This window comes from Tachypleus tridentatus, chromosome 2 (genome assembly GCF_004210375.1).
Source record: "Tachypleus tridentatus isolate NWPU-2018 chromosome 2, ASM421037v1, whole genome shotgun sequence".
Taxonomy (NCBI): Eukaryota; Metazoa; Arthropoda; class Merostomata; order Xiphosura; family Limulidae; genus Tachypleus; species Tachypleus tridentatus.
In genome coordinates this window covers 82,031,056-82,058,703 of record NC_134826.1, presented here as the reverse complement: position 1 = coordinate 82,058,703, position 27,648 = coordinate 82,031,056, and the positions used below count along the sequence as shown (strand labels likewise).

General features: G+C 34.0%; 1 protein-coding gene across 1 annotated transcript; it reads right to left on the bottom strand.

Moving 5' to 3' along the window:
- Window positions 1–69: 69 nt before the first annotated feature.
- LOC143236049 (cholecystokinin receptor-like) lies at window positions 70–25,850 on the bottom strand. Its single transcript, XM_076474295.1, has 4 exons — window positions 25,541–25,850; window positions 6,272–6,472; window positions 998–1,168; window positions 70–731 (listed from the first exon to the last, which is right to left on the bottom strand). The coding sequence occupies exons 1-4, from the start codon at window positions 25,725–25,727 to the stop codon at window positions 229–231; spliced, it is 1,062 nt and encodes a 353-aa protein (XP_076330410.1). The 5' UTR covers window positions 25,728–25,850; the 3' UTR covers window positions 70–228.
- Between the last annotated feature and the right edge of the window lie 1,798 nt (window positions 25,851–27,648).

Genomic DNA, 27,648 nt, shown 5'->3' with positions numbered 1-27,648 from the left:
GAATCTTCAACGTCACGTATGATAGAATATTATTATTTATTCTTTTTTGTTACAAATAGAACGCCGTAAGTCTCTAACTTTCTGTAAGAAGGAATTAAAGTTTGTTTTGTTATGATGAAATACGCCAGCTAATTAATTAATTGTGAAGTAAGTCTTTAGAAAGCTTAGAACAACAGATTATATATTAGGTTCACAAGATGCAGTAGCAAAGTTCAGGAATAGCTTCTTTCAAACTTTGGATTTTGCCGTGAATCTGAGAGTCGCTGACAGATTTCTGTCAGAACGAAGTTTCCATTGTTTGTACTTGTAACCAAACAGAGCCATAAAGCTTCCCCGAAATTTCGAATTCATAAAACAGTAGGTGATTGGATTACAACAGGATGACGTGTAAGCCAGTAGGTGGAAAAAAGAGATACCGTAGTACCCGAGGCCCTGATAGATGGCGACAGAATCAAAATGGGTAATGGTATTAAGGACGTGAATCGGTGTCCAGCAAAGAAAATATTCCAAGACAACCACGAATAACATTTTAATGACTCGTTTTTTTTGTGAGAGTGACCTGTCCAGGTTGGTTACAGTCTGAACAGATCCGATATCCGTCCGTCCGACGTTAGTAGTCAGGATGGAGCTGGACGAAGATGGTGAATTGGGATTAATTCTGACGAGGATTCTGTGAAGGACCTTTCGATCCGAGCTTTTCCGACTTCTGATTGGAGTTTCATTTCCATCACCTAAGAAAAAAATAATTGACTGTTAAATCCAAAATAAGATCTTTATATGCATGATCGTAAAGGCTAATTGGAACCAAAATTGAATATTTATTAATAAGCCTTTTTTTTAAAGAAAGACTTAAAGTGAAAAACTATTTTAATTAGTTATTTTTAAATTCGATGATGAACTTAACACCCACGTTGTTGAAAAGCAGGAGAGATAGTGTATCTAAACCACATATATATATATATTAAAAAACAAACACTTAAGAATTCAAAATAAATACCTTGTTCAAATTTAATATGTGGCCACATAGTTTTCCACAAGGTAGCGGTGATGAGGGAATAAGTGACGACCATAATAAACAGAGGCACAACCAGGAGGAACGCGTCTAACAATATGTTAAAAAGTCTTTCAGTAGTCACAGTGGGCCAGCTCTCTCGGCATTTGTATTTGCCTAGAAAAAGGCAAAAAAAAAAAAAAAGGTTAAATTATTCTGATCTTTCTTAGTTCTTTGTCACCACTTTTATTTCACACGTTTCTGTCTTAATTTCTGGAGTCTCCAATACTTGAACTTTCATATTTGCTTTACAAGTAAAACTTTCAGAAACAGAGGTTGTTGAGCAACGGTAATAATATTGAGGTACCCTCTAGTGTGTAACAGTCATCAATAGTAATAAGTTATCTGTTCCTCTTAACCTCCTCCGTAATCTAAGAGTCGCGGGTTCGAATCCCGGTCACACCAAACATGATGACTAGCTGCCTTCCCTCTAGTTTTATACTACTAAATTAGGGACGACTAGCACAGATAGCCCTCGAGTAGCTTTGCTTTAAGAAGACAAACAAACAAACCTAACCTACTCATTTGCTTTCAAAGTTATAAAGGAATAATTTTTTTAGTTTTTCTCTGTTAATAATAAAAACTCGTTTTAAAATCACACTTCAGAAGTAATATGGTTTATCTCTCAGAAATAGTGTGGTTTATCTGTCAGAAGTAGTATGGTTTATCTCTCAGAAGTAGTATGGTTTATCTGTCAGAAGTAATATGGTTTATCTCTCAGAAATAGTGTGGTTTATCTGTCAGAATTAGTATGGTTTATCTCTCAGAAATAGTGTAGTTTATCTGTCAGAAGTAGTATGTTTATCTCTCAGAAATAGTGTGGTTTATCTGTCAGAAGTAGTATGGTTTATCTCTCAGAAATAGTGTGGTTTATCTGTCAGAAGTAGTATGTTTATCTCTCAGAAATAGTGTGGTTTATCTGTCAGAAGTAATATGGTTTATCTGTCAGAAGTAATATGGTTTATTTCTCAGAAATAGTGTGGTTTGTCTTTCAGAAGTAGTATGGTTTATCTGTCAGAAGTAGTATGGTTCATCTGTCAGAAGTAGCATGTTTATCTCTCAGAAATAGTGTGGTTTATCTGTCAGAAGTAGTATGGTTTATCTCTCAGAAATAGTGTGGTTTATCTGTCAGAAGTAACATGGTTATCTCTCAGAAATAGTGTGGTTTATCTGTCAGAAGTAGTATGGTTTATCTGTCAGAAATAGTGTGGTTTATCTGTCAGAAGTAGTATGTTTATCTCTCAGAAATAGTGTGGTTTATTTGTCAGAAGTAGTATGGTTTATCTGTCAGAAGTAATATGGTTTATTTCTCAGAAATAGTGTGGTTTATCTGTCAGAAGTAGTATGATTTATCTCTCAGAAATAGTGTGGTTTATCTGTCAGAAGTAGTATGGTTTATCTCTCAGAAATAGTGTGGTTTATCTGTCAGAAGTAGTATGGTTTATCTGTAAGAAGTAATATGGTTTATCTCTCAGAAATAGTGTGGTTTATCTGTCAGAAGTAGTATGGTTTATCTCTCAAAAGTAGGTCTTTAGTATTCATGGACCGTAAGAATGAGAAACTATACCAAATGAATTATGTGAAAAGAACAAGTAGAGAGATACAGCAAGGGAGTTTACCGAGAAAAGAACTCTGTGGGCGTTGAATAGAAATACTAAAAGTTGTTAAAAAGGATAAATCTAGGGATAATATGAAAATAGACCTATAGCAGTATATAATGAAAAGATAAGAAAGAATATATTACAAGAGAGTATTTTCAAATCAGTGATTGGTTTATTTTTGAATTTCGCGCAAACTAGTACTAGCCGTCCCTAATTTAATAGTGTAAGACTAGAGGGGAGGTAACTACCCACCGCCAATTCTTGGGTTACTCTTTTACCAGCAAATTGTGGAACTGACCGTCACATTATAACGCATTCACAGCTGAAAGGGCGAGCATGTTTAGTGCGACGGGGATTCGAACCTGCGACCATCAGATTACGAATCTTAACACACCTCGCCATTCCTGTCCTTATCAACCAGAGGGCGCAGAATGGCCTGCACTTTTTGATTTGTCTGTTACTGACCAGTAAATGGATTTGAGCTTCAGGACCACCGAGTTTTTTTTTAGAAAACATAAAAGACGGCGTAGCGGTTACGCAGCAGACCAGCTACAAGTCTGAATTCATTTTTCTGGTTTATATGATGGATTATATAAAAACTACATACAGTAAAACTTGTCTAAGCTGGGTACTGCATTATCTTAAGATTTCTCTCATAAAAGGCCATCTATATGGTGGAACCTGCGAAACCTGGACGGAAACCTATCTCTCACCTACCTCATTTATCAACAAGTGGGATTAGAACCTGAGTAAGGCGGAAAAAATGTTTTTATTGACTATTAATTTCCTATTTAATTAATAATTTCTTTAAATATTAATAAATTCTTATTTAATTAATAATTTATTTAAATATTAATAAATTCTTGTTTAATTAGTAATTTGTTACAATATTAATGAATTTTCGAGCATTGTTTACAGTAAGTATTAGTTAAATATATTCTATTCTTTTTTCTGACGTCATTATTTTTGCAGTTAAATTAGATTCATGATTTGTAGAAATATATTTGTCTTTTAAGTGCAAAATTCTACTTTTTAAATAATTCTCCCGAAAAAAATAAATTCCTATCTTCCCTAATTTTAATATTTAGGGAAAATTTACTTAATACCCTAATTTTTTTTTGTAAAAGTTATTAACTATGCATGTAACCTTTTAATTAATTTAGGATTAGGGTTAGGGTTAAATTATTCATAATCACAACCCAAAGGATATTGCAAATGCAGACGAAACAGCTTTGTTTTTCAGTTGTTTTTTTTTCAGAGCTCTTCCCAATGAAACGTTGCAGATTAAAGAAGAAAAGTGTTCTGGAGGTCGCTATTCGAATAAACGATTAACTGTACTTTTAGTCGCATTGTTGATGGAAAACTAGAGAAACCATGGGTAACAGGTAAAAGTGAAAATCCACGCTGTTTCAAAAATTTAAGGAAGAATCAACTTCCTGTGGAATGGAAAGTGAATAATAAAGCGTGGATGACAAGTGCTATATTCGAGGAATTTTTGAACAAATTAAACAAAAGAATGGAACAAAAAAATAGAAATATTCTACTTTTCCTAGATAGTGCAAATTGTCACCCAAAAGTTCAACTTTCAAATGTTCATTTAGTCTTTCTACCTCCATGTACAATATCAGTTTTACAGCCACTAGATAATGGAATTATACAGTGTATAAAATTGAAATACAGAAAATTGATGCTTCAGCATATTATTACAAACATGGACGACTGTAAGAGAGCATCTGAAATGACCATGAAAACTGACGTGTTAGATGCAATTGCATTTTTAAGTCATTCAATGAAATGCGTAAAAGATGAATGCCTAATAATGTGCTTTCGAAACTGTCGATTTATTTTTGATAATGGCGGAGATTGTAGAAAAGTTGTTTGTTATGACGATCCCAGTGAAATCCAAAATCTGACTGAGAAGATTGATGCAGATGATTCTGTGAACGCGAAAAAGTTTTGTGAACGTTGACAAGAATGATTTAACAGAAACTGAAGAAACTGATTTACAATCTATAATAGAATCACAAGATGGTAACAGTGTGAGAGATTCAGAAGGTGAACAAAATGGAAAAAATAGTGAGGAAATAGATATTTCTACTTCACCACAAGTGTTACGTTATATTAAAGCTATCAAATTGTATGTAAAAATGAAGGGGGAGAATGAACTTCATGAAAAGTCTGTAGAATTGTTGTTCTGTTTTAACCACATGAGAAAGTTCATTAAAAAAAAGTGAAACAGTTGAAATTGGACACTTTATTCAAATAAATTTGATTAAGATTTTGTGTACTTATGTATATTTTGAATGTCTATTTTTGTTCTCATTCTAATATAACATAAACAGTGTAATAAATTTATTCACAAACATAACACTTCTCTTGAGTCAAACAAGTATAACGTTCCACTCAAAAAGTATATATAATTAAGGAAATGTATGCTCCCTGTGTAAACCGGAAAATCTGCTTAAACCGGAAATTTTACTCGGTCCCGTGCGATTCCGCCTTAGACAGGTTTTACTGTAATACAGATGTATGAAACGAATTAACCCTCACTTTGTAGAATACCGGTGTAGTCTATAAATTGTGTTAATGTATATTTTAGTCTATTACAGTAAAAATGCATCAAAATTAGTAAAACTGGCTCTCGGAAAACCAAGAGAATGCAAAAAATTTGTTCCAAAACCCAAGAGCTTCCAGGACTCTAAGGAGAGTCCTGGATTTCGGTCATAATTAGTCTGTTTATATAACTAGTTTAAGAAATGGACGAAATAAATTATTTTCTATATCTAGGTGGCCTCAGCAACGAGTACCAAAATTAATTGTAAAACCTCCGGTATTAGCATTTCATGTATGTGATTTCTGTGTTAGTAAAGTTGTGATATAAGTAAATTAGACAGATAACTTGATCTTACGAAGTACAGTAGGCCTAACACCAACGTCCAATGACATGTATAATTAACTACAATCAAGCTTCGCCAGATTTGGAAAGACATTCTTACCATAATTATATTTTTTCCCGAAAACTATTTTGATAACAATCTTCCTGTGGTTTATTAATGGGTTTGTAACAAAAGAATCAGTTGTGTTTTTTTACACTGTCTATAACTAATCTAGCATAAATACAAGCATATTGTTATATTCTGTTATACTTACCTCGATTCATGACTAACCGAAACTGTAAAAAAACAACTTTAGATTGTTAACGTTGTATTCAAAAGTTCTACTGGTTCGGAGAATATACATACGAATATTTTTTTTCTTTTAAATAGTAAAATAGATAAATAGTATTTTGTCTCTAGAAAAGGACAATAAAAAATAAAGTGGCTCTTGTTAAGTTTTTTTGTGGAAGAAAGTGGGGCTCACTCTTATCCTCCCACCCTTATATTTGTCGTCTTTTATTTCCTAATTCATCGTAAATCACGATTTGCTGTGATTTTATCTGCATTTCAAATTTTGAACGCTTTAGAGAGTGGTACGTTATTAAAAATATAATCTTCGGTTGCATCATCTTCAAAGTTAACCTAAAGAAAAAAGTAAAACAAATGTGACAATAACAAGAAAAGCAAACACATTTAACAGTTCAGTATGCCATGTGTTTGAAATGTCAAATCTGTGAACTTACCACTGTCTCGAATAGGCTGCAATTCACTTAACAATGAAACTGGCAACATGAAAAGTAGTGAACCAATCCACACAATTAAAATCATCCGATTGGCGTGGGACAAGGTCTGCCATTCTCGTGACTTTAAAGGGTGACAAATGGCATAATAGCGTTCTACTGACATGGCCACCAAAGTCCAAGCATTGACGCTAACAGAAACAGCTGAAACAAAGAAAACGCAAGCGCTTCAGACATTAAAATACTATATAAAATATAAAATACTATATATAAAATAATATATGAAAAGTACAAAATGTAAAGCTAAATACACAAATACTAAGTCGAACTGAGTGAGAAATTCATTTTGAGGCTTTTGTTTCTCAAAACAAGTATGTGTTTGTATATGGAAAGATATTTGAGAAAGAGATTCATTGTTAACCACTAGTGAGGACGTGGTTACAAGAGTTTAACTGGAAGGGAACATTTGAGAAAAAGATTCGTTGTTAATCACCAATGATGACGTGGTTACGAGTATTGAAATCAGGGAATATTTGAGAACGAGTGATAATTATCTAATTATTTTCACAGTTTATTAAGTGTTGAGATTAACAAAAATTAAATTTTACTTTATAATTTTCAGAAAGTCAAAGTTGAAGTAATGAGAACTGATAAGTTAATTTATCATGAATTAAAAGATAATGGAGGACAGATCTGGGAAATTTTTAAAAATAACTTGCTTTGACTGCAATATAGGAATGTTCTTAAAAGATACTGTTGGTCAAACGTTACAGAACCTGAATCAGGATAGCAAAATTGTATGCTCTTCTTTGTGTCTACTTGAACTCTGAAGACATTGTATGCTTGTAGACATATTACTCTCCACCAGGGGACATTTAAAAAAGTATAGAAAACCAAGGACATAGTTTAAATTAAGTTATAAAATCCGTAAGGGCTTATACAAAATAAATCGGTAACAGAGCAAGAACTTTCTTTATATAACTTAAAGGTAAGAAAAAAGTTTAAATGTTAAAACTAACAGCAAGGATTTTTCAACGCATGTCAAAAGTAAAAGACAAAACCAAAAGGTGGAAACTGATTGCTTAAAATATGTTTATTTCGAGGATTTTGATAAAGACAAGAGAAGCATCCAGTTGTCGTAGATTTTAAAACATTGATGATAGCGTGAAAAATTGACGTTTTAAAAATAGAGCACCAGGACCAGAGAAAACTAATTCCTGGATTTAAAGGACGTCAAATATCAAATGTTTGCACCTTTTGTATTTCATTTTAATGGGTCAGTAAATATAAACAGGTGTCTGAAGATTAGAGTGTTGTCCACGTTATTCCTGGTTTCAAAAGAGGTGATAAATTACCCTAAAAATTACAGAACGGAAAAAAACCAAAACAGCTTTGCAAGATAATATAATGAAATATGACGTTATATAAGAAAAGCTAGTATAAAAACAAAGATTAGAGGAATGGATATAAATAAATTCTAATCTCAGTAAAGAGACACAGTACAATTCCTAGCTAGATAGGGTGTTTATTAAAAAGCAGGAGACGCTGTTGAGAAAACTCGGAAAACTATATGAAACATTCCTGAAAAGCAAACAAACAAACGAGCTACTAAAGACACCAGAAGAAACGTAAAAAAATAACCATAATAGGAATTTTAGGATGTTGTCATTAACTGAACTCTTAATGAGTAAACGTACTAGCTTAAAGCTAACCTTACTTTGGTATTAACGTATGCAGACTTAAGTCATTGCTAACAGCTTTTATATAGAGCAGCTGAAAACTTTTCTGATATTATAAACTAAAAAATACCAGTATAACGCTTTGCTTTTGCGTGAGTTTCATTTTAGATACTTGAGCGTTATAAAGTGGAATTCTAATTCGATTAGAAGTTAACTTAGCAGTATCAAGAAGGGCCTTCTGTAATACTAAAAATTGTGTATTTCGTAAACGTTTTGGGTTCTGTTAATACATAGTCTCCGTCTCAATTCCTTGTACTTCACGTAAGCTTCTTTGAGTTGATAATTCGTGTGAGAGCGCCATCTGACTGCATTCCCGGTATCATACAATAGTGAAAATCTTGCTTGAATGATACTGGAAAAACCTTTTTGTTGCACGATGAACAACCTCCAACTTCACGAAATATTTATTCTCTCTGCGTGTAGATTTGCGATATATGTCAAGATTTTACCGTTTCGCCTTCGTTTTCTCTCACGGAGAACTTTACTTTTTCCATTTTCAGGGTGCAAATATGACGTCATGAATACATTACATACAGTTCTAATACACTAGCGCTATATATATAAATATAATAGTACAGTCTGTTAGTATGCTTATTTCAATACTTCGCAGAGTGTGGATGGATCTTCAAAATTGGCATGGAGATTCATTTGGTCCATGGGGAAATAAATACACACAAGTTCTCAATTTTTACATTTTGCGGTTTTTACAAGTGTTTTTGCGTTTTTTTTAAATCATTACTTCACCCCTGTTGATGGATCATCACCAAATTTGGCACGAAGGTTTGTTGAGTCTATGAGGAGATACATTCAAATTTACCGTTTCATATTTTTTTGTTTTGCTGTTTTATGGGTGTTTTGGGTTGTTTAAAATTACATATAAAGGAAATAACTTTTCATGTCTTAAGGTAATTTTTTATTATCCATGAATTTACGTAACTTCCGTCCAGGGTACGGGTACCCCAGCTAGTTTTGAATAAAGACTGTTTGCAATGATTAACTGTTCCATGACACTGACTGCTACAATAGAACGAAGGAAAATAAAAGGCTGTTATTGTTGGAGTCTAGTCAGATTAGGCCCTTGTTTTAGTGAAGTACCTTGAATATCAATGTTTTGTCCTTTACACTTTCTTTTACATTAACAATAATAATAAGGGAATGATTATTAAATTAATTCTTACCATAACATCCATAGGGAGGTTTTTATGTAATAAGCAATTCCACTATTGATTTATAAAAAGTATTCAAAGAGATGAAGGTGGTTGGTATTCACTACTTTCTTCCCTTACAGTGTATCACTTCAAATTAGGGATATTTAGCACCGATAGATGTCAGTTAGATATTTCGCAGTGACACCTATATATAAGCTGAAAAGACAACATTTCAGAAGCTTTCAGAAAATGAGTCTGAAAACGAAATCTTGTCCTTTCGATCTGAGCTGATTCTTCAGATTAATAAGTAGTGTAATTCTGAACTAGACAGTTCCTTCCTAATCCACCGTTTTACTTATGTTTGTCCGTCATGAATAGCCTGTCTGAATCATCTCCAGAAGTCAATTAAATTGGTTGTTTGCTGATGGATATTCATAGCTGTATTGTTAATGTCGAGGTACTGCATAATAACATGGATCAGTTGCATAAATATTTGGCAATTTACTTCTCACTATAGTAGGGGTAATATAACGTGTTAGAGCTCTAACGATTTGGATTAAACGTTTTATACAGATGGGAACCCTGTCGATATCATGATTGAAAAAAATAATCATAACATAGTGCTATGTGGATAAGTGGCTAAAATCATCGAGGAAGAGCTATGTTACTACTATCAAAGGCAACGGGAACTTAGGTTGTATGTTTGATTGTTTGTTTATAATTTCGCGCACAGCTACACAAGAGCTAGCTGTGCTAATCGTCCCTAATTTGGCAGTGTAAGACAAGAGAGATGGCAGACAAGAGAGATGGCAGCTAGTCATCATCACCCACTACCAACTCTTGAACTACTCTTTTACCAACGAATAGCAGGATTGACCGTCACATTATAACGCCCATACGGCTGAAAGGGAGATCATTGTGGTGTGACGGGGATTCGAACCCTTGACCCTTGGATTGCGAGTCGAGTGCCTTAACCACCTGGCCGTGCCGGGCCTAGGCTGTATGGATAAATGTTGATAACAGGGCACGAAAGGTAATTTATTAGCTCTTTACATATCATTAGTGAGGTTTAATTTAGAACATTGTGTAGAGTTTTGGTTTCCTTATCTAAGAAATAATATTGACTTATTAGAAACGAATTACAGAAAGGATATATGATGGGTATTCAGTAAACGCAAAGCATTCTTTTAATGCTGCAACAATAAAGTCCCCTGGTGACTAAAAAAGAAACTTGACCTACACTGAAAAAGTTCTTAGACGTGAATAAATATTTAGTATCATCTATTAAGGTATTCAATAAGGTGTTGTTACCTGTGAAAGACAAACATATCTTTATTTAAAAAACTTTTTTTTTTCAAAGCTAAGTATTTTGTTTGTTTTTTTGGAATTTCGCACAAAGCTACTCGAGGGCTATTTGTGCTAGCCGTCCCTAATTTAGTAGTGTAAGACTAGAGGGAGGGCAGCTAGTCATCACCACCCACCGCCAACTCTTGGGCTTCTCTTTTACCAACGAATACTGGGATTGACCGTCACATTATAATGCCCCCACGGCTGGGAGGGCGAGCATTTTTGGCGCGACGCGGGCGCGACAAAGCTAAGTAAATGATAAATTAAACATTTATATTTAATTTAAGCTTACGGTATTATCCTGAATATTTATTTCTTAATTTAGAGATAGGTGTGAATTTCGAGTATGATTACTGTGTGTGTTTTCTTAGAGCAAAGCCACAGCGGGCTATCTGTTGCGGCATGGCCAAACGTGTTAATGCGTGCGACTCGTAATCTGAGGGTCGCAGGTTCGCATCCCCATTGCTAAGTGCATTGAGGGGAATCGAATCCCTGATTTTAGCGTTGCATATCCGTAGACTTACCGCTGCACCAGCGAGGAATGTATGATTACTAAACAGATTTATTTTCCTTTATAATGAACTCGTATTTAAAATCTTTTCGTATATTGAACGTATGATTACGAATCTAACTTTTATAAAACATAAATAACTTTTTCAGTCATCACTAAATAAGTCAGGCTTACGTATTTCCTTTTTTTTTCTGATTGTAGAAAGTTAATAATTTAAATCGATGTAATAAGAACGTGCGCTAGACTTAACTTTCAATTTGTTTGAGAATAATCTATAGGAATGACAGAAAGAAAGGCTTGGTCTGAACTGGTGATTAGAACTTTTGGTATTAATTTGCTGGTCGTGGGTTCGACTCCCATCACCAAACATGCTCACCCTTTCAGGAGTTGGAGCCTTCTAATGTTACGGTAAATCTCACTAATTATTGGCAAATAGTAGTGGCAGAGTTGAAGGAGTATGACGTCAACTATCTGCCTTTCGTATAATTTATTATTTCTAAATTACAAAACAAATTGCTGTTTGTGAATACACACATTCTTTATACTTTTTAGGCTACATCGATTAAACGACAAAACGCTTTCAAGGAAAAATTTCTTAGCATGCGTCTTACTTTAATTACAAGAACTCGTGATTGTGATCCTATCGTTCTAAAAGAGCTACTTTTTTACGTGCTGCAGATGAATAAACTATTAGCACCCAAGGACCTCTGGCTGTTATGGCTTATAAACGAGGACTGAATATAATGGAATAACTACATCAAACTTTTCCGAATTTAATAAGCAGTTAACCACACTACAAATGTAATTTTTCCTTAATTTCCACTTCAATTCAATAAAATTGTTATTAACCCTGAATTTTGGGTTAGGAAAACAAGTACGATTACCTTTTAGAATAAATTAACGCTATTTTTCTTTTAAGATATATTTCAATCAGGTGTTAATAGCTGGGCTGTTTTTTCCTTGTTCAGTAAACTAAAAGTTAAATAATTTAACAAGGAGCACCAAAAGTACCTCTCAGAGTGAAAATTTCAATTTTCCTTTCTCTTTACCCATATTGTTAACAGAAATATTTGTTTTACATGATTGAAACATGCCAAAGTAAAGCTTGTATAAAATGATCAAAATTTCTGAGCGAATGTATAATATAATAACATATCAACCACACTATATCCAGTGCCGACAAGGTCTTTCACTCAATATCACAACAATATGCAATCATCATTTGATGTAACCTATACCACAAATAGCCCAAAACTGCAATTTCAAGTAATTAATATTTGTTGTTATGACCTTAGCTAAATCCTCAATAACGAATTACACCTAAATGAGGTTTTAATTTATGTAACTTTGTTTATTGTTTTCGTTTGTGCTCACACAAACCTTTAACCTTCAACCTTTCTGGCTGAAGATGGTTTGAGGTTGTCCAGCTTTATAATCAGACACACGCTCTCACAATGCATATTCTGAACCAGAGGTTAAACTGGGACGGAACGGTCAGGATCGGTGTTAAACTTCATGAGAATTAATGTCACCAGCGTTTATGGTTTTCTGATTGGGTTACAAAATGGAGTTCCGTCTCCTTCACAATCACAGTTTAACCAATGTTCTAAACCTCGAAAACCCAACTGTGTTAATACCACTTTAACTGATATTTTAAACCTCAATATTTTGCGTTTTAAAAAAATCCACCATAAGGTTAAAACCATCTAATTAATGCAGCCAATTAAAAATAATTACTGTCTTAGTTCAAAATTCAAATTTATCATTTAACAATAAAACTTTAATAATTAATACTTGTAATAATTCATTAACTCATCTTTCCGAGTAAGAAACGGAGATCTTTGAAAATAATTATGTTTTGGTGTCCATAATTATCCACAGTTGTATTCGTCTAAAAGCCAATAATACTGTGTTGTTGTTTTTTATAATTCTATGCTCTTCGGGGATTATTCTTATTAAAATTATATTATAGCTTACGATTTCTTAATAACAAAAGTTCTAGTAATGTCTTCAGAAAAAATTATTTTAACAAAAAAGAAAGATTTATGACAGATTTGCATTTATAAATCTTTGAATTAAATCAAATCACTAATTAGCTGTCAAATAACACTGTATAATTACTAAAGCAGTGCTGGATTAATAATACAATTTGTAAGTGAATAGCCAATAGCTGAAGAGATAACATATGTGTCGTTCAGCCTTGAAATATTAGTGGTGGTAAACGTTTGTTTGTTTTAGTTCATTGGAATTAGACATATAAGTTTGTTTATTTTGGTGCCCCCCCCCCCCAGTGGCACAGTGGTATCTCTGCAAACTCACGCCGCTAAAATCCGAGTTTTGATACCCATGGTGGGCAAAGCACAGATAGCCCATTGTGTAACTTCGTGCTTAATTCAAGCCAAACCAAGTATTTATTTTGAATTTTTGCTCAAAGCTACACGAGGACTATCTACGCTGGCCGTCCCTAATTTAGTATTGTAAGACTGGCAGAAAGACAGGTAGTCATCATCACCCACCGCCAACTCCTGACCTGCTCTTTTATCAACGAATAGTGAGAGTAACCTCACATTTTCGCTAAAAGGGCGAGCACATTAGATGTGCCTGGGATTCGAACCTGCGATCCTCAGACTACGAGTCGAGCGCCCCTAACCACCTAGCCATGTTGGGTCAGACACATAGGATAAATTAGAAAAAATAATTAGAGTAACTTTGCTTCACACGGCTTTTACTATTGTTACCGTTTGCTTGGTATGGTCCAAAGTTCCCCTAGCTGTTTCACCCAGCTTGTGTCGTATGTTTGATTTCATCAGTTGGACCCTTTGAACATTTTTTGGCCTGGCATGGCGAAGCGTGTTAAGGCGTGCGACTTGTAATCTGAGGGTCGCGGGTTCGCATCCCCGTCGCGCCAAACATGCTCGCCCTCCCAGCCGTGGGAGCGTTATAATGTGACGGTCAATCCCACTATTCGTTGGTAAAAGAGTAACCCAAGAGTTGGTGGTAGGTGGTGATCACTAGCTGCCTTCCCTATAGTCTTACACTGCTAAATTAGGGATGGCTAGCGCAGATAGCCCTCGAGTAGCTTTGTGCGAAAGTAAAAAACAAAAAAACAAAAATTGAACATTTTTTCCAAATATTTTAATAATAATAAAATGAATAATATATTTCAAGGCTGCCTGAATTGTTTTTACTAGCTTGGCTAGTGCGTTTGACATCTTCGATTTATATGATTTGGCTCTTTTATATTTTGACATTTTTTAGAATCATTGATCCTGGTTTTGTTAGATATTATACAGACGTTTAGTTTTGCTGATCTGTTAAAAAAACAATTCGTTATGGGTGATAAATATCGAAAATCCTTCTCTAAAGCTGTTTATTCCAGTGAACATATTATTACAAAATATTTTTACAAAACAGGTCAAGATCATCGACTTTCAATCAACGGATCACGGAATTGAATCCTGCAGTAGAACATATTTGCCTTTTAAGACGTGAGAGTGTTATAGTTTAACGGCCAATCCCACTATTTGTCGGATAAACAGCGGCACAAGGTGGATGTTATTAACAACTTGCCTTTCCTCTAGTCTATAGATTTAAAAATAGGGTCGATTAGGGAAGATATTCCACGAGTAGCTCTGCGTGAAATTCAACAAACAAAACAACAGAAATATTACGTGTCAGTCTGAAGTCAAACATTTCTCACGAACGGATCATCGGCAAGTAAGAGGAATATTGTATACCACCCTGTAACCCCTTTAATTTTACTAAATGTTCAACATGCGAAAGGAATATTGTTTACCACGCTGTAAATAACCCTTTTTTATTCTACTAAATGGTCAACATGCGAAAGAAATATTGCTTACCACCATGTAAATAACTTCTTTTATTCTATCACATGTTTTACAAGCTATAAGACGTTTCGTTCCGCTCGCAAGAAGGATATTGGCTATCAACTGGTAGTTATCCATTTTACTGAAATATCACACAGACGTAGAAAAGAGCCAGCACAAGATATACAGTGGTATATATAATAACGAAGAGTGACGCTATCCTACTAACACAATTAAATATGTAAGTTTACATTTAGTAACTAAACAGTAACAACATAAAACATAAGTCCAATAAATAGCTATGATATGTAAGTTATACTGATCACAAAGTAACTGAAACGTTCCAAATACCTATTGTCTATAATCTGGGATCAGAGCCCTTGGGTCTGTAACCGGACATCAATAAACCCATGGTAAACCAAAACACCTTTTGTCTAAATTCGGTCATCAATATCTCTTCAGGTCTATAACCGAGCATGAATAACCCATTGAAAAACCAAAATACCTGTGGTTTATAACCAAACATCAATAAACCCTTGAAAAACCAAAATTTCTTTTGTATAGAATCGGTCATCACTAGCTTCTTAGGTCTATTATCGAGAATTACTAATCCATTGGAAAAGGTTGAGAAATAAGGTCTTTCGTTTGAAGCTAAAGATAATTTAAACACGGACTGAAATTCTCCATCCAGTATCACCAACTTTTGCGAAGCAAAATATCATGTTTATTTATGTATTTTTAGAACTTTTGACAAAATCTTAAATATAAACATCCGATCGAATTTAAAAAAAGCCCCAATTCCTATTGCCTTCAATTTTCATGTAAGATTTTTATTAAAAATCTTTATTTTCTAGAACAGTAAGAAACTTAATTGTTATCATTATCAAAACGTCGTTTAAAATTTGTTTTTCATTTCCTGAAAAATTGCATAAAATAAAATAACGTAATTGATTTCTGAGAAACATCTTATGGAACGTTCTGTCATTGATACACATTTGTGACAAGTGATTCTAACGTTCGCTACTTTCACGTGTTCTACAACTTGTGTTAATTGATCTGATTATAAATTCAAACGTTCGATCAAAATAGAACAAAATCATCATTTCGAGAACAAATTTCATCAAGAATGTTTTATACCAACTGTTGTTTTTTTTACTTAATGTTCGAATTTCTTTACATTTTCTCGATTTACGTCTTTGAGAGACATAAATAAACTCCAATGTGAAGGCAATAAATCGAGATCGTTAAATGATGGTAACTAAAACCCAGTTCTTTACGTATTTTCTGTCATGTTAACTTCAACATCACTTTATTAATGAATTTCTTAAAATGCTGTGCTGAATGGTTGCTAGCTTCCAGCTTTGTCTCTGGTTTTCATTAGATATCGAAGTGGATTTTATTGAATTCCTTACAATGAAACTTTTGAACAAGTAAAAAAAAATATCAGAAAAGTAGAATAATCTACCTTTATGTCAAAGGTTCTTAGACTGTCTTCAAGTTGTTATACACAACTAATGTACTTATTATCAGCTGGCCAGTCGCTGTAACAGTCCGATAAATAATATCATATATAACTGATAAATAATATCATATATAACTGATAAATAATATCATATATAACTGGTTTTACTAGTCATTAAACTCTGTCAATTTTTTATCCTTTGCCATGTTTTTACCCAATGTAACACAGGAGATGTCAGTGGGAGATGTTGACAACGCTAATGCTTGAACACAAATGACTAAATTTCGTTACGTGCTTACCGATTAACGCTTCGTTTCAGTATGGTCTTAAACTTTGACCATCTAGTATTTAAGCTAATTTAATAGTGTTCACATTTTCCCTATTTAATGCTAAAAAGTTTTTTATTTTTATTTTCCCTTTTCTTATTTTCATCTTTAGAAGCCTCTATTCAAATAAGTGGTTGAGTCTAACAACGCAAAATGCATATTTTTTTCTTTATGTTCATTGGCCTTAAGAATTTGACCAGCAGTGTATATATAAGGTTGTAACTAAAATGAAGTCAAGTGAAAAAAATATCTTTTTATTGAAAAATAAATTAACAGAACCTGTTAGTATATTCAAACCTTAAAAAAAAATCTGTTTGAAAGGCATACTGATCTACTGTTAAAAGTACATGCGTCACAACACTCAGCCTAGTGTTTGCTAAGCCAACATTTCAACTGACTGTTTGCTGCGCTGTTGTAGTAAATACATTTAGTGTGTATTTGACTTTGAGTTTCCGAGAGACTCCTGTAGCGATTACCCACGATACAAGTTCTAAGTGGCTCTAATAATCAACTTCTTTCTGACTACAACGAGAAAAACTCGAAAGTTTCTTTGGGTCGCTTTATCGGCATTGGTACCATTACGGTTGGATGACGACGAACATTTACAGAGAAGGTTGCCATGTAAATGTAGTGAAAACAGTTTACAGAGAAGGTTGCCATGTAAATGTAGTAAAAACAGTTTACAGAGAAGGTTGCCATGTAAATGTAGTGAAAACAGTTTACAGAGAAGGTTGCCATGTAAATGTAGTGAAAACAGTTTACAGAGAAGGTTGCCATGTAAATGTAGTGAAAACAGTTTACAGAGAAGGTTGCCATGTAAATGTAGTGAAAACAGTTTACAGAGGGTTGCCATGTAAATGTAGTGAAAACAGTTTACAGAGAAGGTTGCCATGTAAATGCAGTGAAAACAGTTTACAGAGAAGGTTGCCCATGTAAATGTAGTGAAAACAGTTTACAGAGAAGGTTGCCATGTAAAGAAAACAGTTTACAGAGAAGGTTGCCATGTAAACGCAGTGAAAACAGTTTACAGAGAAGGTTGCCATGTAAATGTAGTGAAAACAGTTTACAGAGAAGGTTGCCATGTAAATGCAGTGAAAACAGTTTACAGAGAAGGTTGCCATGTAAATGTAGTGAAAACAGTTTACAGAGAAGGTTGCCATGTAAATGTAGTGAAAACAGTTTACAGAGAAGGTTGCCATGTAAATGTAGTGAAAACAGTTTACAGAGAAGGTTGCCATGTAAATGCAGTGAAAACAGTTTACAGAGAAGGTTGCCATGTAAATGTAGTGAAAACAGTTTACAGAGAAGGTTGCCATGTAAATGTAGTGAAAACAGTTTTCTACTGCCAATTGTTTGCTCAGATAAAATTGTGTATCTCTAAATTTGATCCTAAGTAAAGAAATGTTAAGATAGTGCACGAGATTTCTATTAACATAAAATAACTTTTATTTTTAATTTCGCGCAAAGCTACGGAATTGCTATCTCCGTTAGCTGTCCCTAATTTAGCAGTGAAAGACTAGATGGAAGGCAGCTAGTTATCATCACCCACCACTAACTCTTGGGCTACTCTTTTACCAACGAAAAGTAGGATTGAACGTTACATTATAAAGCTCCCACGGCTGAAAGGGCCGAACACGTTTGGTGTGACGGGTATTCGAACCCGCAACCCTCAGGTTAGAGGTCAAGTGCCTTAACCACCTGGCCATGCCGGATCTCCCGACAGGTACAATGCTTTGTTACATAACTATGTACGTAATAATTTAAAGCAAACAAAAAAACAAATCACAGAATATGTTGGAATTTAAAATTAAATTATTTTCTTCAATTACCAGAATAGAAAGGCTTTTCATTACATTTCTTAATAGTATAAATATATTCTGTGTTGTTTTTTAAGCTTATGATTTTTCTAGAATAGATGTCTCTTACTTGTTGACGACAAATTCAACGATAAATAAATGGTACGCACTTCTCTTGTTTTCAAAGTAGTATATATATATATATTTGGAACAAGTTCAACATACGTACAACTTTTTTCTTTTTTTTTATACTGTAAAAATTATACGCATATCATAAACACTACATGTATAGTTTTCATCCTCTTGTCAACCCCCGTCCCACCAAACATGCTCGCCCTTTCAGCTGTGTGGTTGTTATAATGTGACGATCAATCCCTCTAGTCATTGTTAAAAGAATAGCCCAAGAGTTGGCGGTAAGTGGTGATAACTAGCTGCCTTCCCTCTAGTCTTACACTGCTAAATTAGGGAGGGCTAACGCAGATAGCCCTCGTGTAGCTTTACGTGAAATTCAAAAACAAACTTTATTTGTTGAGTTAAAATTATTGATTGTTCAACATAATTACAGCTATTAAAAAATTCTTGACTTGTATTCAACGCTATCCATTAAGTTTCACACATCTGTACATCGAGACATTCACTTCGATTTTTTTTTTATGAGCCTAACATGACTTTAAGCGCTAAAAGTTTCTCGACCACTTTTATCTGAATCGACCACCACACGCACCTGCTAGTTAATGAACCTTTCGTCACAATCTCCCTTCTTGTCATTAATCACGCCACATCGTTTCGCCCTATGGACTATTTTTCTCATTGAACTGATTACATCTTTCAACTATCTGAAGTTCAATACCCGTCTTGTCACCACCGACTTATCACTTTGATAATGTCAGTATCGTGTCATGTGTATTTGCGACATCAGTTTTAAAGTGATTAACTCTAGTACTGATGTTTTAAACATAGGTATATAAAAATTACCAGGCGACACAGTTTCCCGTTATTTGGGTATACTTATGATTCAAGATGAAAGGAAGAAATCTATCTGTCGTTTTCATGCCAAGTAGTGGGAATAAACGATCACCTTATTTACTATTCGTACACTTAAAAAAAAGTCCATCTCATCGAGATTCATTATTTTTAAAGCATTCTATTTCAACTAAGTGTGGTCTTATATCACAAAAGACTCTTAAACTGAGCTACTAAGTGTCGTCGTGAATGTTGTAACTTAAATTACTAAGTGTGGCGATGTATGTTGCAACATTAAGTTGCAATGTGTGGCCGTGTGGGTTGTAACGTTAAGGTAAATACGTGTGTGTGTGGTCGTGTATGTTGTAACATTAAGTTTGTTTGTATGGAATTTCGCGCAAAGCTACACAAGGGCTATCTGCGCTAGCTGTCCCTAATTTAGCAGTGTAAGACTAGAGGAAAGGCAGCTAGTCATCATCACCCATCGCCAACTCTTAGACTAATTTTTTACCGAGGAATAGTGGGAGTGATCGTAACATTATAACGTCCCCACGGCTGAAAGGGCGAGCAGGTTTGGTATGACGGGTAATCGAATCCGCATGACACTCAGATTATGAGTCGAGCGCTCCTAACCATATGGCCATGTCGGGTTCAACTAAGGGTGGTTGTGTATTTTGCAACATAAGTAGCAATAACCTTTCTACAAATTTGTAAAATAACATTCCATTATGCATTTCTTAAAAATAGCATAACAACTTTTTTTCATAAATGCGACCAATAAGCCCCTTCTCTCGCTAGCCTAACGGTGAATTAGTAGGCTTACACCCCTAAAAGCGGGTTTCGATACCCGCAGTAAAAAAGCAGAGCACAACTAATAACATATCAGAAATTTTAAACAACCCTTTCCTCCAGCTAATGACATATCAGAAATATTTAATAGACTCCTTTCTCCAGCTAATGATATGTCAAAAATGTTTAAACGACTCCTTCCTCCAGCTAATGATATGTCAAAAATGTTTAAACGACTCCTTCCTCCAGCTAATGATATATCATAAATGTTTAAACAGCTCCTTCCTCCAGCTAATGTCTAAAATGTTTAAACAGCTCCTTCCTCCAATATGACATATCAAAATGTTTAACCAGCTCCTTCATCCAGCTAATGATATGTCTAAAATGTTTAAACAGCTCCTTCCTGTAGTCATTCTTAAAAACTGTCTCATTTAATGACTTTAATGAAAAAGCATTTGACTAATATTTTAAAGAACTGAATGCAACTATACTTACTATAGCATATTTAAACATTCACGAACTGATGGCTTCGGTGGTGCCATCACCAAAATAATAAATGCTTATCGTTATACTATTTTTATTTATTTTGACGTTATTAAAATTTAAGAATTTTTTAAAAATTCTCGACATTTATTAATGTAAAAAAAGAAATAACTAACACTAGTGTAATGAGTGGTATTTCTAAAAGCTGCTAAAATTATAATTTTGATTACTATTAAAATCTGAAGGCTCCAAAACTTTGTAATGAACACTTAGGCTAAACATTCATTTGCCTCTTTATATCTGGTTAGTCAGTAGTATGCTTATGTACTTACAATACTAAATTTGGGGCTTGAAGATTTTGTAGATAGACAGTTGGGTAAAAATAAATAAATTAATCTCGTTTTACCCGAAACTTGGCCAGGTAGTTAGGGCGCTCGATTCACGATCTGCGGGTCGAGGTTCGAATCTCTGTCATACCAAAGATACTCGCCTTTATAATGTGATGATAAATCTCACTATTCGGTAGTAAAAAAGATGACTGTGGGTGGTGTTGATTATTGCCTTTTCTCTTGTTTTTGCACTGCTAAATTAGGTATAGCTAGTGTAGATAGCCCTCGTGTAGCTTTATGCGAACTTAAAACCAAACATTTCCATTTTTACACCGCATTCTAGGTGTTGACAAACACAGACCTGTCTTCCCATCACTTCTTCTTTTTCCACTCACGGTTCTTTGCAAGATATCACATCAGTGTGTGATAGCCATCTCTAATACAACAGTGATAGACTAGGAGAGAAATAAGCTAGTCAACATTACCCACCGCCAGCTCTTGGGCTAGTCTTTTACCGACAAATAGTAGGAATGGCCGTCACATTATAACGTTCTCACGGCTAGTTATAGGGTGAATTACCGAGATGTGTGAAAGTAACTAACAGTGAGAAAAGTCTTGATGTTCCCATATGTTATACCTTACTTCAAATATCTTATGTATACAAAATAATCTCATCAGAAAAACAAAAGTAATAATCGTTTGAAAATGTAAATGTGTTCCATAAATATTCCAAACTATATCCTTTTTATGTTCAAAAAACATTTTAGCAATATTTCCATCCCTTATGAGTTTAGTCGGTTATATTTTAATTCCAAATTTTAAATTTTAGCGCCATCTATCTTTGCCATTATTTTACTTTTTCACGAGATATTACTGGGGTTTTTGTTTGCTGTTTTTTTCAAATTCTTTGGTCTTTTCTTTTAAACATGCATACGTAATATTCTTGTCCAAATAACCTTCAACACACATGCTAACAGTAAAGCTCTTTAAATTTATTACGTGATATCTAGGGAATTTTTTATTCTTGTGATAAATTGGAATGTTACTACAGCAGTAATGTATGTGTCTGTATTTTGGTATTAGTAAAGCTACATGGAGCTATCTGCTATGTCCACCGATGAGAATAGAACCGCTGATTTTGGTGTTTTTAAATTCGAACGAAAACTCATCGCTTTCTTCTAAGAGACTTGTAGTAATAATTAAAAAATAACAACCTTTTATAGTTTGGTTTTATTTGCTTTTAATTAAGCACAAAGTTACCACAAGCACTGTAACCCCATTTTTAACGTTATAAACCTTCAAGTTCATCCGTTAGCCACTGGGAAGTGTGGGGGAGGGTTGATAGTTTCATACGTAATATTTTAGCATTATTTTGAAATTATAAAGGAAACACTTGTGGTTGTGAAAGATTTACCTTATTAATAATCAAAGACAATCGTCAAACACAAATATTTGTAAAAACCTGGCTGTTTTGTTGCCAGAAATAATGGTATTGTGTATAGGTCTACTTTTAGTTTTAAAGAAAGAAAGTTCTGGTGGGCACTTGAAACTTTAATGAGTTACAGCGCACCCTAGTGTTTCTTGAAGATATTTCTTTATCATTTGAAGTACGTCTAATTCTTCAAATTGAATGTCTAGAAACATTGTTACAAGGAGGCGTCATCACCCCAAGTCAGCACTTAAACCATTTGAGTGGTTGTGTGCTTTTGATAAATCATTAGAAAACTTCCAGATGACCGTGCGCAGACTCTTCTGACATAGTACAAGTGCAGCAAAGATGATCCTTTGTGGGGATATATAGTTACGTCTGTCGCCACAATGATAGATCTGTCATAATTATCATAGATCTGTCGCCACAATGATAGATCTGTCATAATTATCATAGATCTGTCGCTACAATGATAGATCTGTCATAATTATCATAGATCTGTCGCCACAATTATAGATCTGTCATAATTATCATAGATCTGTCGCCACAATGATAGATCTGTCATAATTATCATAGATCTGTCGCTACAATGATAGATCTGTCATAATTATCATAGATCTGTTGCCACAATGATAGATCTATCGCCATAATTATAGATCTGTCATAATTATCATAGATCTGTCGCCACAATGATAGATCTATCGCCATAATTATAGATCTGTCATAATTATCATAGATCTGTCGCCACAATGATAGATCTGTCATAATTATCATAGATCTGTCGCTACAATGATAGATCTGTCATAATTATCATAGATCTGTCGCCACAATGATAGATCTGTCATAATTATCATAGATCTGTCGCCACAATGATAGATCTGTCATAATTATCATAGATCTGTCGCCACAATGATAGATCTGCCATAATTATCATAGATATGTCGCTGCTATGATAGATCTGTCGCCACTATATTAGATATTTCGTCATTATATTATATCTCTCGCCGCTGTATTAGATCTGACTTAATTACATTAAATATTTCACCGATATAATATATCTTTTGCCACCATAATAGCCCTATAGCCGCTGTAGTATATTTGTCGTTATTATATCAGATCTTTTGCTACCTTAGTAGATCTGTCGCCACCATGTTATACAAATTGCCGACGTATACATAACAGTGTTTAACTAGATGCTTAACAGTTACGGTATTTTAAAGGTACTTTGGAACCCACAATTAAAAACGAACAAAGTACATTTTCATAAGCATTAAGCTATTAAAACATATTAATACAAATTAACACAGCTCATATTAACAACTTGTTAAGAGTTGTGTTCCCATTGAAATGACTATAGCTGGAAACAAAACTGTACTATTTATAGTAGTCGAGATAACACGTCAAACTTTCCGTTAGAGCCGTTTGTGTATTTAGTGAAATGTTAGGATTAGCTTTTTTCACATACGTATATTTTCTAATCAGGTGTCTTTCCTTGCATCTAATTTTACTGCTTTTCTCGTTCTCACGATATCGTATTGATTACTTCAAGAAGAGCAAATGATCTTAAAATTATTTCTGAACCCACTAATCTGCTTATCATGAATTCGAATCCTGTTACGAATGTGCTCGCCCTTTCAGCCTTAGTGACACTAAAATGTGACTTTTAATCCCACCTTTTGTAGATAAAGAGCAGCCCCAGACTTGAGGTAGGTAGTTTTACTTCCATTTTCTCCCTACTTGTCTAATCCCATCTAAGTTGCCCTCTACCCTCCTCAGTGACAAAACGGTATGTCTACAGACTTACAACTCTAGGAACAGGGTATCTAAATATGTTTCGGTTTTCATCAGCGAATTTCCTTAGTACACTATTGAATCTCTTCTTGTCCTTAAATTTCTTGTTTATAGGTATTTATATAAATATTATATATAAATATATAAACATTATAGATATTTATATATAATTAGATATTTCGACATTGGTATACTCTTTCACCGAGTAAAGCTTGAACTTAGACTTTCAAAACCTGCCCAATTCAGCAAATTCGTCTATTTGTTCTTAATACACTTAAGTATGTTTGCTTTAGCGCAAAGTTACGTAGTGGATTATATGCGCTCTGTCTAGCGCGGAGAATCGGACCATAGATTTTAGAAATTATCGCTGACCCAACGAGGGACTTTTTATTATGATGCATAACTTTGAAACATACAGACCAATAACAAAACATTTTCTTTCTTTCCTTAGTCTTTCGTTATCATATACTTCTGTGATAAAATTATTTATTTGTAGAAAATACTTTCCTCTTTCTACGCATGCACATGAATTTGAAATTGCCTTACATATAAAATAAACTTTACTAATCTCTGTAGAACAAAAAAACTTTCGACCTAGAAGTATAATGTTACTAGCGTCGACTGAGAAGCAAAATCTGATCTAAAGTTACAAACATAACACACAACAAAAAACGGCTTATCCATCCACCTGTATATATGTTACAATTCATGCCTTTTAATGACCTTACGGACTTACGTTAGGCTTAGAAGAAAGAATTTTGTTAATTGTGAAAAAAACGACTGAAGTGAAGCTCATATATAACCATATAGCCTTTCATATGTAATAATATAGTCTTTCATATATAACCATAGTCTTTCATATATAATAATATACTTTCTCTTATATAACCATATAACCTAACATATATAATATACTATCTCATATAGTCTTACATGTATAACAATATAACCTAACGTATATAATAATATACTATCTCATATAGTCTTACATACTATCTCATACAGTTTTACATATATAACCATATAACCTAACATATATAGCCATATAGTATCTCATTTATGCTGTAAGCTCATTTTGTGAAACATGCTGTAGAAGTGATCTCAGTTTCCACAAACGTTCGATGGTTTGACGAGTAAAATGGTTTGAGTTAACTCGTTCACTGTATTACCTCTATCTAAAAAAGGCCAATTAACAACTTCCTTATGAAACTACACAATGTAAGAACAATGGAAAATATTGTAGTATTTTGAACAAACAAACAATTAGGGAAAACAATAACAACACAAGCCGACCTGAAAACAGATATATTTTTTTTAGTGTACGTACTATACCTTGAAAGTAGGGTATGAGTCGACACATGGCTGCTCCGAAGACAAACTCTCGAAGCAGAGCTCCGGCTAAAGTGAAGGGCATGCAGAAGACTCCAAGAAGCAGGTCGCTGACCGCCAGGTTAATCAGGAACACATTTGTCACGTTTCTCATTCTCTTATTAATGGCCAACGTGATTATTACCAACATGTTTCCTACAACAGCCAGCAGTAGAATAATGCTATAGAGAAGGATTAAACAAATCTTTTCTTCGAGGCTGACAGAAAACAGTACATTTGAATCGCCAGAAGTTTCGCTGCTGTTCGTTGACGAGTTTGTATTTATTGACTGAGCCATTGGGTTCTATTCCGTAGTGTATTTAGTGATAGACGTGTATTAGTATCACTGAGGTTTCTGTTTTGTTTTCAGTGAATTTACATCCGGAGCAGTTTCCTCCTTGTATCTATCTTCTTGGCTTTATCTTGAGGCTATAATTTTCTTGTCACCTGTTCTTGAAAGAATGAACGAGAGTCCTTAACGAAATTTCTTAATCCGTAAAAAAGAGAGAGAGAGAGACAATTTTACTGTAGTTCCTTACTAAAAAATAAGTAAATATTAAATAAGAAAGTTATTTATGCTACTGTATTTCATTCGGAAAGATTAACATAACGTATCAACAGAATAAATATATCACAATGACTCAAATCGAGTCTGATGTTTTATTTCATTTATTACTATAATGTTTATCACATTATATTGGACTTTCGTACTGTTCTTTCCTTATAATAAGACCATATTTTTAACGATCACTTCTGTTACCGTGATAATTTTAAATTATCTGAATACACTAAATCTAGAATTTGTTTTTAAGTAATTCCGTCAGTTTGTTTCTTCCAGAATTTTCGTGTAAAGCCATACGACAGATTGTTTGTGCTTAGTCGTTCCTAATTTCGAGCTGAAAGACTTAGAGATAAGGCATCTAATACCCAGTACCAACCACTAGTCTTTTTATAGCAAAGCCACATCAGGCTATCTGCTGAGCCCACCAAGGGGAATCGAATCCCTCATTTTAGCGTTGTAACTCGGTAGACTTACCACTGTACTAGCAGAGGACCCTGGATGATAAGAGGGAACACTCGCAGGGAAAACTTGTAATCGAAATTTTAAAATCGACTTTATCAAATTAAAAACATTTTTTACTAAGACAAATCCACGGTTTCAGTGAAAATGCTGTCATGTTATTTACTGATTTTCAAAACTTCACAAAGTTGCCGGAGTATAACATAAATTGAAATGAGGAAAGCTTTGCAACCACGTTACGAACATGTTTCGGACTGTGGGTAAGTATAATAGGTAACACTTACAATAACTTACTAAATTACTCTGAATAGAAACAAAAGTTAAAATTGACTTACCAAATTACTCTGAATATATTCAACACTTAAACGTGATCTCATCCTCCTTACTTTGCTATGACGTTGTGAGATGTATTATAATTATACTGTAAAGCAGCTGCATTTAAAATAACACAAGAACAAACCTGTTTGTAATTTAAGGACTAGAAAAACCGTAATAAAATTCTTCTCTGTTTTAACGAATTTTATTTTAAATAATATTTTTAGAGGGAGAAACATATCTTCAGTGTCGTACCTAGAGATTATAATTTATTTTCTGTCGAAGTTGATGGTTTCTATTTTGGCCACTAGATGTCAGGATGTATACAACTGAAAGTAGCTGAAAGCTTCCTGCTTTATTTATTTGCCCTAAAGTACTTTATTTTCTCATGAAGTACAAATTTCGTTGTAGAACGTATGAAGAGATGGTTATCCTGCAGGGTGTCGTTAAAAGCTCCTATAGAGTTGATAGTACAGTTATATTGCCAAGAGTTGATAACATTTCGTGTAATATACGGCTTCACAGGTTGAAAAGTTGGTGACTGTCGGCCATCCTTTTCTTTTGTTAATAAGATTTACGTTCGAAAGTAGAATGTAATATTAGATTTCCAACAAGTACGAAGTGCAGAAGTTATAAATTGATCGAAAAAACTGTACTTTCTGTAAATCAATATGATAAAAACAGAATTTAAAATATTTAATTAGCAAAAAGTTTATAAGCGATTGGTACTTCTAAA

What these genes read in the sequence shown, in the direction of transcription:
- LOC143236049 (XM_076474295.1), bottom strand. Translation starts at nt 25,727, where the DNA reads ATGTTGGTAATAATCACGTTGGCCATTAATAAGAGAATGAGAAACGTG. An exon ending in ACTCATACCCTACTTTCAAG is followed by an intron (nt 6,473 to 25,540) that starts GTATAGTACGTA and finishes TCTTTGTTTCAG; the next exon opens with CTGTTTCTGTTAGCGTCAAT. An exon ending in GCAGCCTATTCGAGACAGTG is followed by an intron (nt 1,169 to 6,271) that starts GTAAGTTCACAG and finishes GCCTTTTTCTAG; the next exon opens with GCAAATACAAATGCCGAGAG.